The 21653-nt window shown below is 41.0% G+C and overlaps 2 protein-coding genes across 21 annotated transcripts in view; one reads left to right on the forward strand and one right to left on the reverse strand.

Moving 5' to 3' along the window:
- The window catches only part of ERAP1 (endoplasmic reticulum aminopeptidase 1), a 28067-nt gene extending 24934 nt beyond the window's left edge, over positions 1-3133 (forward strand). For all 5 annotated transcript variants that reach the window (XM_083702273.1, XM_083702270.1, XM_083702271.1 and 2 more), the window contains exon 20: positions 2998-3133. The gene's annotated coding sequence lies outside the window, so the exon portion shown is untranslated. The remainder of the gene's footprint in view (positions 1-2997) is intronic.
- Positions 301-21653, reverse strand: part of CAST (calpastatin) — a 59078-nt gene continuing 37725 nt past the window's right edge. For 10 of the 16 annotated variants that reach the window (XM_083702289.1, XM_083702277.1, XM_083702285.1 and 7 more), the window contains 18 exons: positions 20178-20279; positions 18599-18682; positions 17099-17146; positions 15762-15866; positions 14395-14496; positions 13098-13199; positions 11909-12010; positions 11402-11485; positions 10676-10723; positions 10361-10456; positions 9625-9735; positions 8722-8823; positions 7762-7854; positions 7147-7191; positions 6452-6541; positions 4291-4362; positions 2965-3025; positions 301-1590 (listed from right to left, as the gene is read on the reverse strand). In XM_083702289.1, the coding sequence (XP_083558415.1) occupies positions 2975-3025; positions 4291-4362; positions 6452-6541; positions 7147-7191; positions 7762-7854; positions 8722-8823; positions 9625-9735; positions 10361-10456; positions 10676-10723; positions 11402-11485; positions 11909-12010; positions 13098-13199; positions 14395-14496; positions 15762-15866; positions 17099-17146; positions 18599-18682; positions 20178-20279 (1437 nt within the window). In that variant the 3' untranslated portion in view covers positions 301-1590; positions 2965-2974. The remainder of the gene's footprint in view (positions 1591-2964; positions 3026-4290; positions 4363-6451; positions 6542-7146; positions 7192-7761; positions 7855-8721; positions 8824-9624; positions 9736-10360; positions 10457-10675; positions 10724-11401; positions 11486-11908; positions 12011-13097; positions 13200-14394; positions 14497-15761; positions 15867-17098; positions 17147-18598; positions 18683-20177; positions 20280-21653) is intronic. The other 6 variants (XM_083702291.1, XM_083702287.1, XM_083702286.1 and 3 more) reach the window with 1 other exon arrangement.

A 21653-nucleotide genomic window follows, 5' to 3' on the forward strand; every position in this document is an offset into this window, starting at 1 on the left:
CATAAGACTCTTAATTCCAGTGTTGTGGGTTTGAGCCCCCTGTTGGGTGAAAGATCCCTGCATTGCAGGAGGTTGAACCAGATGCCCCTTGTAGCCCCTTCCAACCCTACAATTCTGTATCAAGGGTCTGATCCAATAACTGAGAGTGCAGCACTGCTGCATTGGGATAGAGGAGGTATTTCGGTTTGGTCGAAACCTGTAAAAGGTACCTTCTTCTAGACACAGCCGGGGTCTTGTCTAAAAATGGCAATAATAACCATGTATTAAGGACACAGTTCACACACACAATTTACAAGGTAATACATTCTAAAACTTTATTAGTGTGACAGGCAATCTTAATACAGACTTTCAAAAACAGTCCGGTATTAACATTAGATTGTCAAGGACAGTCAAAATTCTGATGTCCCCAGAGGAACATCTCCTGCACTTGCTCCTTTTGAAGTAAGTAAGAGCGATGGCAGAAAGTGGCCACGCTCCTGTGTAACTCCCATGCAGTTCAAAGAGGCTTGCACAGTTGATATTCCTCGCAGGCTGCGGCTTATATATTTGACCATGGTAGTCTAGAGAACTAGCTACCTGGAAGCAGACTTGACCAAACCAGGAGTAGCACCTTACTCCAAAAGTCAATAAAAAAATTGCTACTCATAATGCAAAGCATATCAGAACCTGCTGTTGGAGCCATAGCTTTTCTCACTGCAAGGAATACCAAAAAGGGGGGTGGGGAATAAAACATGGAAGTTGAGCAAGCATTGCATCCAAATTAGTTCACAAAGCACCTCTGTATTCAGCTGTGATGTGAATTTATACATCAGAAACAAGCTGTGTAATCTGGATTCTGGGGGTGGGGTGGGGGGAGCTATACCAGTGTAACTTATAGGAACATATTGGAGTCCTATGTGCATCCTTTCTGGAGTACCCCTATGCAGTAGCAATTCAGATGCAATATTATGCCCTTTCTGCAAGCCACTGACAGGCGGTCACAATCAGAACTCAAGGTTTCAAATGAAAATACTAGCGGCACTGTTCATATTGAATACTATGTTATTAGAAGCCAAAGACTGAGAAACAATCGCTTCTACTCTTCTCCCACATTTAAATCTTAGCAACTGATTACTCACTTCTCACTAACTATTCTTCAAAAAGAATACCCGCAGGCAGATGATAGCCAAAACGCATTATATTCCAGAATATTTAGAGCATTCATTATACTCAAAAACCAAAACACAGCTTTTCTGAATGCTGCTGAGATTTGCAGGCACTATGTGTAGATTATGTGCAAAATTTGCAGACTTTTTTTTCTTTTTGCATTGCTATTAAATCCGTAGAAATACTTTTCTTACAAATATAAAGCGTCCGTTCCCTCTCATAACTGAAGAAAATTACAAAATAAGAGACAGTAAAATAAATGGAAAAAGGTCATCCTTGAAAATAGTAAGATTCATGCCTCCTATGCCATTATATCCAAATACCATGATACAAAAACCACCCGGGAGACTATCTTGCTTCTGCAAAATAGCTTCTTCTTTTTTTTGTTCAAGTGCAGCTATCCACCAGCAAAACGAAGACTTTTTCGCATTAGCGATGAAAAGCCTAGTCAGAGAGGAAAGGAGAGCACATTATTTAGCCAGTAAGGGGAGGAAACGTTATCTCATAAAACAGAATTCAGCAGGTTCCCAACAAAAAATAAACATGCAAGTTGAAACCACCAGCATGGTCTATCTGTGGGCTCATGCAAACTTCCTTGCAATTTGTTCTGATTCAGTGGTAATCGGCAGATTTTCCTGGGAAAGCAGTAGGACAAAAAAAAAACCCCACTCAGGCGCAGACTTAGAAAGTGCAGGCTTGTGCCTGGAAAGCACATTGCAAAAGGAAGTTTGGATGAGCCCTGTGTGTTGGTATTTATGAGGCTGTACAAGTATCAGCTCCCCTTGCGTGCCCTATTCAATGTCATTTGCTCACTCTGATGGTGGTTGCTTGCCTCAAGCAGAAAACAGGTGCTGCCAAAGCAAGAAACTTCTCTCTCTCTCAAAAAAGGAGAGGCACTAGAGGCTGCAACTGAAGCACACAGCAGCAATTCTGTATACAAGCATGAAATAGGTGAAGGATCTTCCAAGGACCCATAGGATGTTCTCTGAGAGAGGTCTCAAAGCCCCTCAGAGCTGCCATGAAAGCCTCTGCAGCAGTAAGAGGAAAAGAGAGGGATGTGCAGGATCCAAAGCCAATTTTGATCCAGATTCAACTCTCTTGACATGACCATGAAATGCAAGAAAACTTACATTTTTAGACCCTTGTTTTTTAGAGCTGGTATTTTAATTTTCAGAGCTCTTGGGAAAATTAATACCAATTGATAGAATTCCTGCTACTTAACAGTATGTGAAATCTCATGCATTTATTTTTCAAAAAGTATTTCAATAATAAATGCTGGTGTCCTTTTTCTGGAGCCATTCCAACATTTTAAAGGTACTTTACAAAGATTCTTTACCCATATATAATGCATATTTCACATTAAAGATGCATGTTTCTCATGTTTTGCTATTTGCTAAATGCAAAAGTAATTTTGAATATACTGTTTGAAGGACAATTTAGCATGCCAGGTGCACTGTGAAACACAAGCATACTCAGAGCTTTTACTAATCTAAAGTGCAACCAACCAATAGTCAGTCGGTTTCTTGGCTGAACTGCACTTAGAATATTCTATGTAGAAAACAGCTCTGCACATGCAGTATATAAATATTGTGGGTCAGTCCACACATTAGGAGTTTGGTAGATGTGAAGCCTCACAAACAAGCTAATGTTGCCAGAGGGTCTGGGGGAGAGCCCAAAGGTGGAGGAACCAAAATGCACAAATCCCTGCTGGGTGCACAATGGAAGGAAGTGGAAACACATATTTTCAGAAAAGTCAATTCATTCTTCATGCATAAAGGATTCACACAAATTTGCATGATTAAGTCTAACAGTTCTTACCTGGTAACATTTAACTCTTTTTCTGTTTCTCAGATTTTGCGCTGGAAGACTGCTCCTTTGCCTTAATGGGAAAAAGAACAACCATGTTATTGGCTGGAATGCTGAGGTCACGTAACAAACACTGTGAATAAATATTTGAAATAAAACACAGCCATTTAAGTAAAACAAAGCTTGAAATCAAAGTGTTTGTCATGAATAAGGAAGTGGAGAGACACACATTTGAGAGGGCTAAAAACTACACATGAATGGCTTTTCTGAAGTTTTGTTTTTATTTTCATGCATCCCTGGAGAGAGCCAGCATTTGATCATAACTGTAGCACAGGGGAGCTGAACGCTCCCTTCCTTCAATTGTTGCTGATTAAAGCACTACCTCCCTGTGAAATATGCTGTCAGTTTGAGAGAGAGAGGGGAATACAGGTATAAGTTTTCTACACACAAATGCATGCCAACCACCACCAGGAGGCCCACAATTCTAGATTGGGGGAAATGCAGGGAGGGAGAAAGAGTTGCGAATCCCAATCTTCCTCTGTGCCACAAATGTTGGACACCCTATATAACACATACTTTGACATTTAAAATGAATGGCTACATTCATGATCACTGTGCAGTGATTATAGTCATAAGATGACTTACATGATCTTTGATGGTTATTTGTGGCATACATCGTTCAATGTAGCCTCGAGTACAACTGCATGTGTAACTGGCCTTCAAATTGGGTGTTTATTTCCACTATTCAATCACAATATTTTTACACTTGAACACAGCTCTGATCATTAATCAGTTAGGATTAACAAAGGTGAAACAGGGTGCATAATCATGTTGTACATCACTGTACAAGAGCCTAACACAGGAACAGCAGGCAGTTTACATTTACAGTGAAATAACAGTGGATCTAAGGTCCTGCAAAACAGATGCTTTGTGGCTAAAATGCCACAGATTAGGGGGAAGTCATAGAAATCTTGGTCCTCAGTTTGGCACTCGCACAACATACAGTGAGAGAGTTGGAATATACCATGAGGGTATGTGCTCTATACCTCTTAGGACAGAACATGCCTACCCAGAATTCTCCTACCAATGTTCCCACCTCTCATCATTCCCTCCCCTATTCTCAAATCCTTCCAACAGTGCACAACAGCTTTGTGAAGATTTCTATTCCAGTGATGGTGGAAAAGGAGGACAAGCCTCCTGGCTTGCAGTAGATGCAGAAGACAAGTGTTGAGGAATTGTGCAGAATGTCTCAGAAATGCCTGAAGTTTATAAAATGGGCTGTGGCTGGTCTAACTACACTCTGCAAAAATTCATTCTTTCTAATCAACAATTTCTTACCTTTCTGGATTTGGATTTCTTTTCATCTTTTCTAGCTGGTTTTGATGTCGCAGCATCTTTTGTTTTTTCATCCTATACCAGAGAGAAAAACCTCATGAATATTTGGATTAAAACACACCTGAGTCTGAAAGAGTCTGGTAAAAGATTTTTCAAGCAAAGTGTTACTTCTGCAAGAGCCACACAAAGTGGATCAATTGGGATGACATGAATAATCTGGAAAAGCTGCACACCCAGGCAGCAGTAAGCATGGTGGGGTAACCACCCTAAAACTAGCCACTCTTTAAGGGCAAAACAAGGGATGCGGGTGGCGCTGTGGGTTAAACCACAGAGCCTAGGACTTGCTGATCAGAAGGTCGGCGGTTTGAATCCCCACGACGGGGTGAGCTCCCGTTGCTCGGTCCCTGCTCCTGCCAACCTAGCAGTTCGAAAGCATGTCAAAGTGCAAGTAGATAAATAGGTACCGCTCAGGCGGGAAGGTAAACGGTGTTTCCGTGCGCTGCTCTGGTTCACCAGAAGTGGCTTAGTCATACTGGCCACATGACCCGGAAGCTGTACGCCGGCTCCCTCGGCCAATAAAGCAAGATGAGCGCCGCAACCCCAGAGTCGGTCATGACTGGACCTAATGGTCAGGGGTCCCTTTACCTTTACTTTTAAGGGCAAAACTGTGTGTTCCATATAGTTCCATGGTTCTTTTAAGGAGACACTATCTTTTATACAGCTACTGAGACTGTAATCACAACTGGAAAACAGTCTGAGGAGAAAGTAACTTATTCTCCACCCCCTTGTACCCTACACACTGTTTCCCAATTAAAATTGCCCATCACACCAAAGCTGGTTTTATTCCTACCAAAAAAGATAATGAGACTTTCTGCCAGTTCAACATAAAGAGTAGGTAGATGATACCATTTCATATATACTGTTCATGGGATAAACTCATCTTACACTCTGGAATAAGGTCTAGTCGTTTCAATGGATGGGCACAGAAAAAGACACCTGGAGGAATTATGCATATTCACCATTGTGTTGGAGACAAACAGGCTGCCTTTTACAAAAAAACAACAACTGGCCCTTTGAGTGGTAAGAGGGGCAGCTCCATAAATATGCCCATGCTTGAGACAGCTTTATTGTGAGAAAAGGTCTTTAAATGTCACAAGAGTTTACAGTTTTAGCAAGCATAAGATATGTGCCAGAAAGGGTAGAGGGAAATGTGAAATAGAGCCAACCATTATTTTTGGGGGTCCAATGGAGAGATGGAAACTTCAACAGGAGGAGTTCTAGGATTCACATTCAAGTGGTTGATGAGTGCCAATAAAACTCAGGTTTAAACCCAAGACATAAAATAATTATCTGCATGGATAGGTTTAAACCCAAGACATAAAATAATTATCTGCATGGATGTAATTAAGGGGCATTTAACACTTTCATTATATTGGCCTTTAAGAAACTCCGGCTAATGCTCCAAGGAGGGTAACCTCCATGAAATGAATAAGCTGATTATTTCTGAAATCTTTGGATAAAAGCAGCATAAAGTCTCCCTTTTCTAGAGAAACTCTTTACATTACATTCAAAGCCTTATAAACCCAAGTGGAATCAACCTCAGAACAACCTCTTTGTGGCAGTCCTGTTAAGAGCAAGGGCAAGGCTGCCAACAGAAGTAGCAATGCTGAATGAGTCAAAAGAGTTTCTGCCTGTAGAAACACAGACCAGTTTTAAGATGTAATAAAGTCTTACTTCCTAAAGGAGGCCAAAGCCCAAACTCCTGAAACAACAAGGCAGTGGGAAAGTAAAATTCTGAAAGACAGAAAAGAAAATGCAAGAGCATCTACAGGTAGATGTCACTCTTGAGCAAAGTGATATGCAGAAAGTGGAAACGAGAAGGGGTGACTATATTTTTTAAAACAATGTATTAACCAGGCTAATCAATACTGTGCATCTTCAGAGCAGTGCCAGAACTATTTTGCTCAGAGCAATTGAACTGCAAATAAAAAAGCAGGAATCTCATTTGTCAGTTGCCTATTTACAACCAGTTGGGGTTTTAGTAGCATGCATAAAAGCCTGTTGGTTGTTGTTGCAATCTTTGCCTTCACTTATGCTTACTTGGTGATTTAAGGAGCATCTTAAAAATGAGAAACACTAGTTTTAGCAAAATGGGCCTCCTCACCTTTGTTGAAGGCTGAGAAACAGGAGGTTTCCCACAATGATCAAAGTCCCCTGAAAGGGCATCAATAGCTGCCGAGTCATCAGCTGGCTTCTGCAATAAAAAATAATAGTTTAAAAATGTGAGTATTTAGTGATATGGAAAATAAGTGCCTTACTTAAACATAGCCTCCCATTTTCAATGTTTAAATTGTTGGTTCTACGCCCAAAAAAGAATTTTAAGCTTCTACTATAAGTGCCACCAAATCAGCAGGTGCCATTAAAATAAGGAACCTTTTCTGAATTATCATTGTACAGCTCTCTTTTTTTGAGGTCTATGTTAGTCCCTCATTGGCCACAAGTAGAATGAATTGAGTTAGAACAACAGCGTGGAGCAGAGGGACAGGTATAAAGGTGGGCTACTTCATCTGCTTTTCTGAAAAACCATTTCATTTGGTTTTCATTCAAGTTGCCATTATAAGAAATTTGTAACTAAAAATTAGGGCTCAAGTTTTCTTTCCTCTCCTCTCCCAGTCTTCTTTCCTTTTGTGTTTTGCCTTTTAGTTGGTAATCCTGCTCGTGGGGATTATCTTGTTTGATACTCATTTTATGTAAGCCACTCTGGGAGCCTTTATAGCGGAGCAGCCCTCTTCCAAATAGCTACGTAAATGCAACCCACAGGCAAGTAATAGCATTTAGCTAAGAGCAGGTCCTTCTTACCTTTTGTTCTTTGGGTTTCTCAGCATCCTTGCCTGTTGGCTTCCCCTTCAACAACAAAAAGCAGCATTTATTTATTTATTTATTTAAGGATTTGCATCCTACAAAATTTAAAATTACCTATAAAATGAGATAAACATCTTACGTTAAACCAGTTAGCCTAAACCTTTTCAAAATAAAGCCAGTTTTTAAAATGTGCATTATAAAATGTATCATTGTTGATTTTACTGACTTTATTTTATAAGGCACATTAAAAGAACATGGGGACTTGACTACATAAAATCCATTGGTTCCTCACTTATGTTATGGTAAAATGTGGCCCTCAACATATATTTTATATTGTAAACCACCCTGGGTTCTTTGAATGAAGAGCATAGATGAACTATGATATCATATATGACATGACATGATAAATATATATGTGCAAAATCTATCAATATAGATTGGGGGTGGGGAACCGCTGACTCTCCAGATGTTGTTGGACTCCATCTCCCATCACCCCGAACAAGAATGGCCAAAGGCCAGGGCTGGTGGGAGATAAGACTCAAAACCGTCAGGAGGACCACAGGTCCCCCACCCTGGTATAGATGAATTTGGATTCAGAAAGGATTAGCTTACCTTCTCATCCGAGTCAAGAAGATGCCTATAATCAGGAGGGATTGTTTCATCTTTCTCTCCAAGTTTGTCTCTATGCTCAGATTTAGCCTTTTCCTGTAAAAGCAACAACAGGAGGTCATGTTCTTAATTGTTCTGGAAAGCTCAACCCAAAGAACACACTATCTAAACTTGTCCTCAAATTGTAGAAAATACAAAAAAAAGTTGCCACAAATTTTGAAAAAAACAACCATGAAACAAACCCCCAAATGAACACAATTATCACACCAAATATTGTAAAAAGTAACATAGTCCATTAGAGCTTCCCTATGAGAACTAAACACAAAATAGCAATTTGTGTAGTAACAACTTATTTTTAACATTTTATCATTGCAATGTTTGCTGCCCTGGGCTACCTCAGAAGGAAGGGCTGATATAAATTGAATACATAATAACGATTCCCCCCGCCTCCCTGCTTATTTGTGAACAGGCTGCACTTTATGAAAAACAATCCAAAGACAGAAAGAACGCTGCAAAAATAGAGGTTTATTATATTTACACACGTCCTTTGGAATTAAAAAAATACTTGTCACACTAACAGAAAGCAAATTCAGTTCAACTGTAGCCACGAAACACTTTCCATGAAAGGGGACCTCCTGAAATGCAAAAAGTACCCTGCATAGACCCCTGCTTTCATAGCTAAATATACCTTGTACAATATGCAGAAATCAGAAGACCCTCACTCTGCCCTCAAGTGTTGCAAAAGACAAGGGAGGTAGTATGGTGGGCTAGCAATGGTGAGGGGGTGACCTTGAAAGCCATAGACTGAACCCCTAGCCCCCAAAACAAACAAACCAAAACCACCACCACCACCACCCGGCCCAGTTCTTTCAGCTTCCTATGCAGATTTGGGAGATGAATATGGTACCCACAACCATGTCAAGGCAGCTGTACTGCGGGGGGGGGGGCAAACACTTTCCTCACCTTTATTTTATCAACAAGTGGTTTGTTTTCATCTGGGTCAGGTTCTCTTTGCCCCAATGAATCTGCGAGAAGATCTGCAGCATCATCGAGTTCTTTCCTACCCTAACAGATTAGAGAAGAGCAAAAACAAAATATGCCACACGCAATCTCAGAAATAAAAAACGTCAAAGGTATCAGAGTTGCTTTAGTCAGCATGATAGAAAGTTAACTTCAGAGCACTCAAAAAACTTTGGAAAGTTACAAAATATGCATAGCCAGGCAAAAAAACCAAACCATTCAGCTGCAAGCAAGCAACTTTGGCTTCCAGTGTACCTCAACCCATAACTGTTTTATAACTCTCTGTAAAACAAATTTGATTAGCCTCAAACTATGATTCAACATTACTCAAAGCAGTTAAGAGGCTAGCCGCTCTACCTTAAAATGGAAAAATAGCATCCCATATAAGAATGACAATTTTTGTTCCAAAGATGGTTATATACACAGATCTTTCCAAAGACATTTTGAACTCCAAAATATAACTGAGGGACATGGCTGCACCTTTACATGCACAAGGTCTCAGATTCAATCCTTGAAATCTCCAGGTAGGGTTGGAAAGACTGTCTGAATCCCTGGAGAGTTTTTATCTGTCACTGAAGACTAGTCTCCATCAACCTGGTGCTTTCCAGCGATTTTGGACCACAACTCCCATGACTGTAGTCCAAGACATCTTAAAGGCACCAAGTTGGTTAAGGCTACTGTAGACCACACTGAACTTGCTGGACCAATGATCTGACTTGGAATAAGGCAGCTCCTACGTTCCTACAAGCCTTTAAGCGATAAGGAGGCTAAGCATTTTTAAAGGGAAAATAAACTGTGGCTTTGGTCACAGAAAGTAATGCAGGTAGGAAATATTATTCTGCTTACTGGGGTAGCTGCTGGTGGCGGAGGAGCCGATGAATGGACTGCAGAAGCAGATGCAGAAGAGATCACTTCTTCAGTAGGTGCAACAGCAGGTTTGCCAGCACCTGTAGGTTTCTACAATAAAAACAATGGGTTCATAAACACGTGCCAGAAGACAGTGAAGGATAATCAGATGGCAGGAACCAGGTATCTGTTTCACACTGTGTCCACATCATTTTGGGCTACAGTCAGCTCACTGCCATGTGCCCTGCATCCCATACAGTTTGCTCAGATCGGTATTCTGAAACCACTCTGCACTGCGTCTACAGCACACCTTCATAGACTTGCCACGTGTCAGGTGTGTTTCTTCTCCTTACAGGCATCATCCTAAGTATTGGGTGCAAAGAGAAGAGACCTTCCAGGATAGTCAAAGTCATTTTGTGAGAATATCTACCACTGGTGGTTTTGACGAGCGTAATTAAATAACAGCAAAGCAAGAATGTGTGTGCATTGCTTACAATGAGTGTATCAGGAAGAACTTTCTGACAGTAAACCCTGTTTGGAAGGCACTCAGAAGGTGGTGGAGGTTTTTAAACATAGGGTGGATGGCCATCTATCATGGATGCTTTAGTTCAGATTCCTGTATTGCAGGGGGCTGGACTAGATGACTCAACAATTCTATGATTCTTTGTATGTAACTGTCTCTCACTATGTCTAAAAGTTAAATAAAGTCTTTTTTACACAGAGACACATGACTTACCTGAGGTGCAGCTGTTGGGGCAGCCTTTGATGTTGGTGCTGAAGAACTAGAAAACCCTTCTGACAGAGCATCAATAAGTTCGCTTTCACTCAAGGGCTAGAAATAAATATATATATTAGAACAAATGTTTCATTTTATTCTTGAAAACTGACTGGAAACCAAACACTTTATTACTTTTTCTCAGTTTTTTGTTGGAAACGTAGAAGGAATATGCCAACCATTTGTCCAGTCTCTGGTTGTAATAAATTTTGTGCTTCGTAGACTTTATTTAAAAAAATGTAAAATAGCCTGTTAGAAGCATTTTTTTTTACCAACCTGAGGTTTTTCTTGAGGTTTTGGTAAAAGTGGCTTCCCATCTTTATCCTGCAGAGAAAATATGACACTGGTTAACTACTACAAATGAGCTATGACAGGTGACTGAATTTGACGCATTACCATTATGTATAAAATGCAACACTAACCGATCAGAACAGAAGAAATCTTGAAAGTGTTTTTGGACTCTTATGTTTTTTGATAAGCATGTTCCTGCACCAACTGCCTGTCCTAGATAGAACCCACTCATCATGAATAGAGGGGTTCTTGCTACACTGCTCCATTCTTTTGTAACCTCCAAGCAGCTTTGTAACACTCATATGGTGTGTGATTTACGCAGTGCTGCCTCTGAAGTTGATGGCGGAGCTTCAGTTACAGTAAAATGCAGCTGTCTGCCTACTTATGAATATTAGATGGATCAACTGCACTGCCCCCAATCATGGGTGTGCCCTCCATGGCCTAGGGCTGTATATTTAATTCCTGCTTCATCCAAGCATGACAATCTCTGTTGCTAAGAGAATAGACTAGAGTAGGGCTGGGACTTTGCTGATTATTCTATGAACAATTTCCTGAAAAACTGAACACCACGCTCACACACACCCCTCACTCATTGACACAAAATGTTTTGTATCTTGTACCTAAGGTGTACAATTACATGCAATTATTAGGGTGCTGCTCATCCAATTAATTTGACTTAAAAGATCATGCAACAAGTGAAAAATCAATCACCTTTGCTTCAGTTAATCTATAATCAGGAGGAATGGTTTCTTCATCTTCTCCAAGTTTCTCACGTTCCTCTTGTTTTGCTTTCTCCTGGATGAGCAGGGGGAAATGAAAAGCTCTCAACATGTATAAAGAGAGACTGTCCCCAGTCATTTGGTTTCATAATAGTACATGTAGCATAGAAGCATATGAAAGTGTATACCCAATTTATTTATTTATGTATAATTAAAGTTTCAATCAACTAAAACACAGCTTATTGGAACTGCCCACTTACTCTACCCACTGGTATTCCAAAAAATTAGTTGTAAGTCCAGTTTGCATTCTGTGGACTTCCGATTTCCTGCCATGAGTAATGACTGCATCCTATGAGATCAGACCCCCCCAGGAGTGCCAGAAATTCAGGGTTCTTTAACAATTTGGTACCCTCCCCCAAGAGAAAGTAAGAGAGACCCAATAGTTACACACAGATAGATAGATGTTTGATACGCCCCTGGACTCTGATCATTTTATTACCTTCACTTTATCCACGGCAGGCTTCTTTTCTTCTGGTTGAGGCTCCACTTTTCCTAGACTTCCAGATAAGGCTTCCAGGGCTTCATCAGGTACCTGTGAAGTCTAGAAATAATATTATTTTAAATCAGCTTAGTGCTTTGGAAAACAATGTTTGAAGCAATATTCTTAAGAGTGCAAACAATGGAGCAGCTGACAAATACACTTATTAAAACTTAACCACCCAAGTATTAGTTTTATGGGAGGTGATTCACTTATTTGTTTGTTTGTTGTTGGTTTGTATACCATCCTATGCCCATAGATCTCAGGACAGTTCACAACATAAAATTACAATATAAAAACCACAAAATACATAATACAAACAAGAACAAACCAATAATCCCCCCCCTTCCACAACACATTTTAGGGGGCATTGGATGTCAATCAGCCAAAGGTCTGGTTAAAGAGGAATGTCTTCACCTGGCACCCAAAGGTGTATAATGAAGGCACTAGCTGAACTTCCCTGGGGACAGCATTCTACAAAGCAGTATTAATTTGATTAACTGACTGCAGGAGTGGCCCATATGGTTGTGTGGAGCCACAGAACCACCTTCTTGATACCAGCTTACATGGACAGGACTGGGTTGGGACTGTGCAAGTACACCGGTGGAGCCAGACCAGTTTTCCCTCTCCATTGGACTGACAGAGCTCTACCCTTGTCATCATATTCCCCCTGTCCCAGCACCATCCAAGTCAACAGGGTGGCTTTGCCTGACAGCACGGACTGCTATTGAGTAACTGTCTGCTTAGGATAGCCTAAGTACCTTAGTGCAGAACATTTTCATATTTATAAATTAGTTTTCTGTTATGTGCACTGGCAAAATCCACATGGAATCTTTGCTAGCTTGGCCCACTTAAAATGAAGATCTACTTTCACACAAGGTTCTTTTAAGTTCAATGGGACTTTAAGAGTTCCCATTAGCAGGCTGCACTCATAATAGTTAAACACATCCAACAGTTAATAAGCAAAGGGAGAGAAAATCTACAATCTAAATATCCCAAATAAAAGTAAGTAATGGCAAACAATTTTGTACCAACAGTTTTAAGCAATGTGCAGTGCATATGTGTTAAGAAATCCCTGCAAAATCAGCCAGTCTAATTTTTATGTAAGTGGCACTTGAACCTTTGTTGACCTTCACAAATGGTTACTCACTGGAGAAGTTACTGAGGGAGCTGAAGATGCCACAGAAGGAGCAGCAGCAGCGGACACCACTTCTTCTGTAGAAATCTTTTTGGATTCAACTGCTGAGGGCTTCTGAAATAAGATAGCAGGAACAAGATGAGTCTAAAAAGCCCAGGACACATATTTGCACAGCCCTGTAGCGGCTATGGTAGCTCATTTACCAGAAGTGATGTATTTAGCGTTAACCAAACTAAGGCTCCTAGAGCAAAATATACATCAGAATCAAGTATACAGTGGTACCTCGGGTTAAGAACTTAATTCATTCTGCAGGTCTGTTCTTAACCTGAAACTGTTCTTAACTTGAGGTACCACTTTAGCTAATGGGGCCTCCTGCCGCTGCCGCACGATTTATGTTCTCATCCTGAAGCCAAGTTCCTAACCCGAGGTACTATTTTTGGGTTAGTGGAGTCTGTAACCTGAAGCGTCTGTAACCTGAGGTACCACTGTATACTGGTCATATTGGTCAGAATCAAGTATATACTGCCAGAGTTAATGCTAAATACGTGACATCTGGTACATGAGCCACCATAGCTGCTAGAGGGCCGCACATCCCCTCAATTCCTTCATCCAAGATGTTTATAAAGATGTTGAACAACAGGCTCAGGACAGAACCCTGTGCCATCCCACTAGTCACATTTTTCCAGGATGATGAGGAACCCCATTAATGAGTATGCTATGGGTTCGGACAGTCAACCAGCTACAAATCCACCGAACCGTTACTTTGTTCAACCCACATTTTACCAGCTACCTCGCTAAGTATCCCTAGATCAGGGTTTCCCAAAATTGGGTCACTAGCTGGTTTTGGACTACAATTCCCATCATCCCTGACTATTGGGTCTTGCTAGCTAGGGATGAGGGGAGTTGTAGTCCAAAAATAGTTAGTGACCCAAGCTTGGGAAACCCTGCCCTAGACTACGAACTTCCTCCTTCAAAGGGAATGTGGTCAGTTTCCTGGACCTGAAAGCCACCCATCCACAGGGCATCTGTCTTGGTAGGATTCAGTTCCAGTTTAGTGGCCCCCGGCTAGCCCAAAACTGCATCCAGATGATAGCTCAGGACTTGCACATCCAGGCCTGTTACATGGAAATCAAGCCAAATGTCATCAATATACTGTAGATATCATGCTTCAAATCTCCCCACAGGTTCGTTTAGCTGTTAAAAAGCATTGGGGACCAAACAGTGCTCTGTAGCACCTCAAAACATAACTTCCACAAGGCAGACACAGAGTTATTCAGTGCTGCAGAGTGATCCAGAAGAAGCTACTCACTGTAGAAACTCCTGATGGAGCTGAAGGTTGCACTGAAGGAACTGCAGGGGATGTGGCCACATTTTCTTTGGGAGTTTTGGGGGGCTCAGCAGCTTCTGGCTTCTGAAAGAAAACAGCAACTAATGGATTTTGAAAACTGGTCTCTAATATTAGCTTGAGAACAGTGGAAATTGTAGCACCTAAACCTCTGTTCCCAATGAGTAGGTGGGCTTCACAGGAGACCACAGCATGGATGGGCCCACCCACCTGCCATCTTTGTGCACACCTCCCATGGCCTTATATTAAGCAGCTGATATAACTTTCAACCATTGTGTGGCTTTGCACACCACCAGCCCTGGCCCCTGGTATGTTCCCAAGCCACAGCTTCACCTTGCCCTCACGCTAAGTACACAAGTGACACATGGGGAGGAATATAAGGGAGGAAGAACAGAAATGCTATACCTGAATTAAGCTTACTTCACCTTTAATTCTCTGCATCCGGCCAAAGATTTAGGATATAACATAGAAATGGATGATTGGCAAAAAATATGGAATGAAAACTTGAAGTTTACAGCATGTATCACATTAAAAGAAAATGGTATGAAAATGGTATATAGGTGGTATATGACACCAGCAAAATTAGCAAAAATGTACAAAACCTGTAACAAATGTTGGAAATGTAAAGAGAAAGAAGGTACATTTATGCATATGTGGTGGGATTGTAAGAAAGTAAGGGGGTTCTGGGAGATGATATATAATGAATTAAAGAAAATGCTGAAATATAGCTTTGCTAAGAAACCAGAAACATTTTTGCTGGGAATAACAAGAACGGATATAAATAGGAGAGACTGTAAACTTTTTCAGTATGCAATAACAGCAGCAAGAACATTGATGGCTCAAAAATGGAAACAAGAAGAAGTACCGACCTTGGAAGAATGGAGAACAAAATTAACAGACTATGCAGAACTGGACAAACTAACTGGAAAAATTAGATTCCAAAAGGATCATAAGTTTTTTGAGGACTGGGGAAAATTTACAGAGTATTTGAAAACTGTATGTGAGGAATATACAACGCTAGTGTGCTTTAAAGAAGCTTTGTGAAAATATAAGGAATATTGTAAGAAAGTAAATAAGGATAGAAATATAGTATTTAAAGGCAATATTAAAATTAAGGAATGTGAAGATAGGATTTTAATTACGAATGATTGTCAGAGAAGTTGAGGGAGGTCCAATAAGTCAAAATATGTGATGTGGAAATTAGTATGATTGGAGTTTTTTATGGAAAAATTCTTAATAAAAAATTTATATATATATAAAAAATTCTCTGCATCCAATGCAATGAAAGATTCTGAATTTTAAGGCAGGTTTCCTAGGCAAAGTAAACTCACCTTAGGCACATCAGCTGGTGTAGATGGTTTGGGTATTTCTGCGGGAGGAGTGGGACAGGCAAAATCTTTTGAAAATTCATCAACTAGGTCAGAATCGCTAAGAGGCTGTAAAAACAAAAACAAAAAAATGAGAGGAAGACCAGAACTGTGCTGCTGATAAAATAAAGAACAGACATAAGAAGTGGCATTTATCAGAGGGCCTTATTGGTAGTGGCACCCACTCTGTGAAATGCCCTCCCATCAGATGTCAAGGAAATAAACAACTATCTGACTTTTAGAAGACATATGGAGACAGCCCTGTTTAGGGAAGTTTTTAATGTTTGATGTTTTATCGTGTTTTTACTATTCTGTTGGTAGCCACCCAGGGTGGCTTGTAAACCCAACCAGATGGGCAGGGTATAAATAATAAATTATTTGTTGTTGTTAGAATGCAATAGAGGAAACTTGAGGAAACTTGAAAATGGTGGTTGAGCAGCTGGAACCCAACTTGCAGGGGCTCCATGGCATGCTTGCACTTCATTTACAATGGATTTAAATCTGCATATACAGCAGAAATAGCAGGAGGTCAGTGTGGTACTGACCACCTGTAATTGTAGGGAGAAAGAGGGAATCTTGGCTCTTCTCTCTCTGGGGATTCAGTCCACCCCCTAAACAGGTTATCTAACACTGCACAAGCTGGCAGAAAAGATCACCTGATAAAGTTAGGAGCATAAAGGCTGCTGCAGCATGTGTGCATGTATATAATGTTTGCAGAAAAAGCACCCAACCTTTGATTTGACTCAGCTGTATTAGAACTATTTTATATCTATGAAACACAAAACAGGAGTATGCCTGCATAATTATACCACAAAACAGGAGTCACCAACATGGCACCCTTCAGATGTTGTTGGGACTCAAATTCCGATCAGCTGCAGCCAACATAGCCAATGGCAAAGGATGATGGGAGTTGTAGTCTAACAACATCTTAAGGACACTGTATTGGATACTCCTGCCATAAAGCAAAGTAAGTGTTTAAACACTGAGACAAAGATAAATGGCTGAATTGTCTTCAGTAATTGAGCAATAGGCATTTGTGCCACAATGCTAAAATAGCAAAAGAGGAATCAATTTAAACCAACGCAAAATGTGCCTCTGAATTCAAATATTCATTTTGCACTGATCCCAAATATTAAGTAAACCATCTGTGTTAGAAACTGCCTTTTGAAGTTTACTATGCTTCCTTCTAAAACATCTCAGGCATTACGAAATCACAGAAAAATAATATGTAAAAGTTCAGCTTCATCATTTGTTTACAATACAGGTGAAGGAAAGTAAAACTAATAGAAACACTTAAGAACCTTTGGTTTTTCTTCAGGCTTTGGCAACAAGGGCTTCCCATCTTTATCCTAAAAATAAACAGGCAGATTTATGGTTAACTTTGCCATTTACACTGCACCAAATTTAAGATACTCTACATTGTTGTTGTTTTATTTAAATTCTCAATATATAGATTTACTCCAGAGGGATCCAAATAGTCCCCGCAATGGGAGGGAAATATCCCCAGAGTTTCTCCACTGAACACATTTCATTTTGGAATTCCACTTATAAGACTAGCTAAGATTGCTGAGCCATAAGAATAATTCAGGCTGAAGGAAGAGAAGAAACTACATACACTAGTGATTGTTTCTGGTTTCACATTCCCTTGGCTACCTTTTGAAAATAACTGTAAGGAGTAGCTAAGAAATCATCACTCTTCTGATGTGAAAATGATCAGATGCTTCTATCCTCACCTCCCCCAGACACACACAATTGCAGGGTCCAGGTAGGTTCATATGGGGGAAAGCACTCTCTAAGGCAGTGGTTTTCAACCAGTGTGCCATGGCATCCTTGGATGATGGTCATGGAGGCCCACTGGCAACCGTGGCCTCTGTCCTTCTTTCCTTCCCTCCGTCCTCTGATGCCCTCTCACATCTCTGCCTCCCAAAGGCTCGCACAGCTGTTTGTTGCAGCAGCCGTGGCTACAAGCTACCCAGGCAAAATGGTGCCTCTGGGGCTGGTCAGGAGGTGCTGGTTGCCAGGAGCTGAGGCAACCTCAGAGTAAACAACCAAGTGGGTAAGGGGGCCCTGTCCACCTGTCCACCAGCCCTTGCTGTTGGAAATAGACTGATAGTCCCAGGCCCTTGTGGGGCAGTGTGAGGAGGCACCTCTCTTTGGGGCAGAGGGGCAGCTCAGGAGTAGCAGCAATGGCTGCCCAGAGGGCTCCCAAGGAGAGGGGAGAGGAGGCGGCGGCTGAGGGAACACTCCACAAGGGAGGGTGTTTGAAAAAGGGTGAGAGGCTGCCAGCTCTGCAGGCAAGGGGTGACGTAACTGGGCTCCTGAGCCCCACAGGGGTGCTGCAGAAAGAATATAGTTTGTCAAGGGAGCTGTGGACTTAAAAAGGTTGAAAATCTCTGCCCTAAGGTATTAGGGTCCTAAGCTGTAGAAGGCTGTAGAAATCATAACTGTGAATTGATAGCAGAAACTGATAGCTGAATTAGCTAGGATAGAATCAGTTTTATGCATTCAGACTATCTGGTCCCAGTTAACCATCTGCACATGGGATTCTGCATTAGTTACAGTTTCTAAACTGCCTTCAAAAGCATTCGCTTGCAATACTCTGATCTGCAGGTGGACAACAGAAGATACATTTAAATAATTGGAGGAGGGAGCTTTCTAGCTCTAGCTTGCTGCTGTTGTATCATAGCCAGCAGAGTGCTGAAAGAGCTCTTATTTTTTCTATTTTTCTTAACATGGGCTCAGTATGGTAAAATCTGGGATTTTATAGCACATGCAATGAAAAGTAGAGATGAGAACTTTACCAATTCTGGTTTTAATCTGTACTCAGGAGGGATTGTGTCATCGCGTTCACCAGGTTTCTTCTCCTTCCTTTCTTTGGCCTTTGGCTGAATAGAAAGAATCACAACATGTCAACACTTGAATTGCATTGCTGGATCTTTTGCAGGCAAGTTGGAAGTCAGGGTGATTGTGCCATAGAAACGTGTTAAATTGTAAACATATTTCTATGCATACACACACCTCCACCTCATATTTGGCATATTTCTGCTTCCTCCAATCTCCATTTCTCCTGCAGGGAACTCATAATTTTTGAATCTATATTTTTCCTTTTTCCTAAACTAAATAAAATAACATGCATACATATTACAGATGCAAAAGAACTGTTATAGGTACTGTATCTGTAACATTTATTCGGGGGCAGAGGTGGAGGATCCTGAAAGTACTAATAAAAAAAAAACATTTTATCTGAAGTGGCCCAATACATTTCTAGCCTTGTCAGCTTTGTTTCTCAAGATTAACTAAGAAAGAACTCTTATTTCTTTTATAGGAACTATAAAAGCTTGAAGAAATAACTAGGCAAAACTTAAAATGCATTGGGCATTTTCTGTGAATTAAGGTATTCCTTTATAGCACTTTTTGCATATTTCCTGTTGCTTTCGCTACACATCTGAAAAGTGTAATCCAGCCAAAATTAAGCATTTTTCAGCTGAATTACTATCACAAGCAACATTTTCATCATGCATTTAACACATTGAAGTCAATGGGGCACAGAACCCTACAACTGTAGCGTTGGAAGGGACCCCAAGGGTCATCCACAATTTATGCATGTCTACATAGTTTCAAGGGATGTGGGTGGCGATGTGGGTAAAACCTCAGCGCCTAGGACTTGCTGATCGTATGGTTGGCAGTTCGAATCCCCGCAGTGGGGTGCGCTCCTGTCTTTCGGTCCCAGCTCCTGCCCACCTAGCAGTTCAAAAGCACCCCTAAGTTCAAGTAGATAAATAGGTACCGCTTTATAGCGGGAAGGTAAACGGCATTTCCGTGTGCTGTGCTGGTGCTGGCTCACCAGAGCAGCTTCGTCACGCTGGCCACGTGACCCGGAAGTGTCTCCAGACAGCGCTGACCCCCGGCCTCTTAAGTGAGATGGGCGCACAACCCTAGAGCCGGACATTACTGGCCCGTACGGGCAGGGGTACCCCTTACATAGTTTCAAGACTTTAAGTGGTATCAATCATGTACTAATTATTTATACAGCAATTGATTCACTTGCAAACCAATCCTATTATATTTACACAGGAGCAAGTCTTGCCTTGCCCAGCTGGGCTCATTCCCAATTAGATGTGCACAAGATTGCAGTCTTGGGAGTGTTTTGTTTTTTTAAAAGGTCATACAGTACTGCAAAACTGCTTCTTAACAGAAGTCTTCCCAGTCATTCTCACACATTCCCACATTGATGAAGCTACATTGTAGTTCAGCAGAGAAGCAGGCCACTAGCTACTACTACCATAGAATTCAAAGCGCTTTCAAACGTTTCTGCTAGCAGCAGACAAAGTAGCATTTTTTTCTGGCTTGTTTTGCAAGATTTTGCAGTGTAAACAATACCTCTTCCACTTCCACAATGGAGCTAAGGTCTACTTCCGGTTCCGGTTCTGGCATGCCAAGTGTATCCACAAGAGCATCCAAGGCGCTGTCACTAAGGGCTACCTGCATCGCAAAGTGATAAAAATGACCATGGGCTATAAAAACAGCATATGTCTCACAATAGATGCAATATATACTGAGATTATTAGGACTCCAGTTACGGCAGTACACTGATGAATCTGGCATCCTTAAACAGCAGGATACTGTAATCTAGACACTCTGTCTAAAACATTGCAGTGTAGGAGGGTAAACTGTGTATTCTTCAGCTATTGGGCAACATGTCAGGCCACTTCAAGCACGATATCTGTAGGAATCTAGCTTTTCTGTAGCAGAAGCTAAATTGTAAGTGAACCAGAATGGCTGAGGCTTGTGCATTTGCCACTACTAAATCCATCTCTGGGTTTGAAACTTGATCCAAGTATTTTATTTGTGGTCCAAGAACAGTGAACTCAGACAAAGAAAATGACACTATATGGAGAAAGCCCACTGATATAAATTCCCATTTACCTAAATCACTTATAGGTTGTTGGACTGCTGTCTAACTTCAGGTAAATAAAATGACTGGGTGTTATTTCCAGCTACTTAATGCTTAATATTCTCCAATATTTGGAGGCAGCAGGTGAATGTGGCTTTTTAAAATGCATATATGAGAAATAAAATGTATTTTGTTTGTTTGGCTTCTGCAAACCACCTTAAGGAAGTTTTAACCTTTGAAGGCAGGATAACAGTATTTCAAAACAAATAATATAGTGTTAAGCTCATCCAATATCCTTAATATTAGAAGGCAATGGAAAGGCTATATACAGTGATACCTTACTCAAGCAGAAAGTAAAAACAGAAGCCAAGCCAGCACCCAGGAGAAGCAAGGGAGCATTCATTTGTCAGAAAGGAAAAACCACCTCTTAGAGCAGGCACCCCCAACCTGCAGCCCTGTTTTAGCCTACAACTCCCATGATCCCTAGCTAACAGAACCAGTGGTCAGGGATGATGGGAATTGTAGTCCAAAACATCTGGAGGGCCGAAAGTTGTGGATGCCTGTCTTAGAGCAACAAAGGAAGTTAAATCACATCCTGACTCAAACAGCCAATACAGTATAGGTAACATTTTGAATCCCTAGCTGTCACATCGGTTCAAAAGGCTACTTATGGCCACAATGTGGGTTATATTCGTGTCTGCAGTATATTTTAGTTTGAAACCTTTTTACTACAGATTCAGGCTGCGTACCCAAAGGTTCAAAAGCTTCTAACCTGCACTGTTCCAAGTGATTTCACAATAGCAGCCAAACAGAAGTTATTTCAGAATGAGTAATTGATTCGTAAAAAGGTGAAATTTTTAAATCCACAACTGTTTGCAATCCACAAGTGTGTGCACACCTGGAATCCTATGCACAAACGCACCATCATCATCCCCCAGAATTTAAAGGCATCTTGGCCATTG

The sequence above is a fragment of the Podarcis gaigeae genome (genome assembly GCF_964106915.1).
Source record: "Podarcis gaigeae genome assembly, chromosome: 11".
In the NCBI taxonomy this organism is placed as follows: Eukaryota; Metazoa; Chordata; class Lepidosauria; order Squamata; family Lacertidae; genus Podarcis; species Podarcis gaigeae.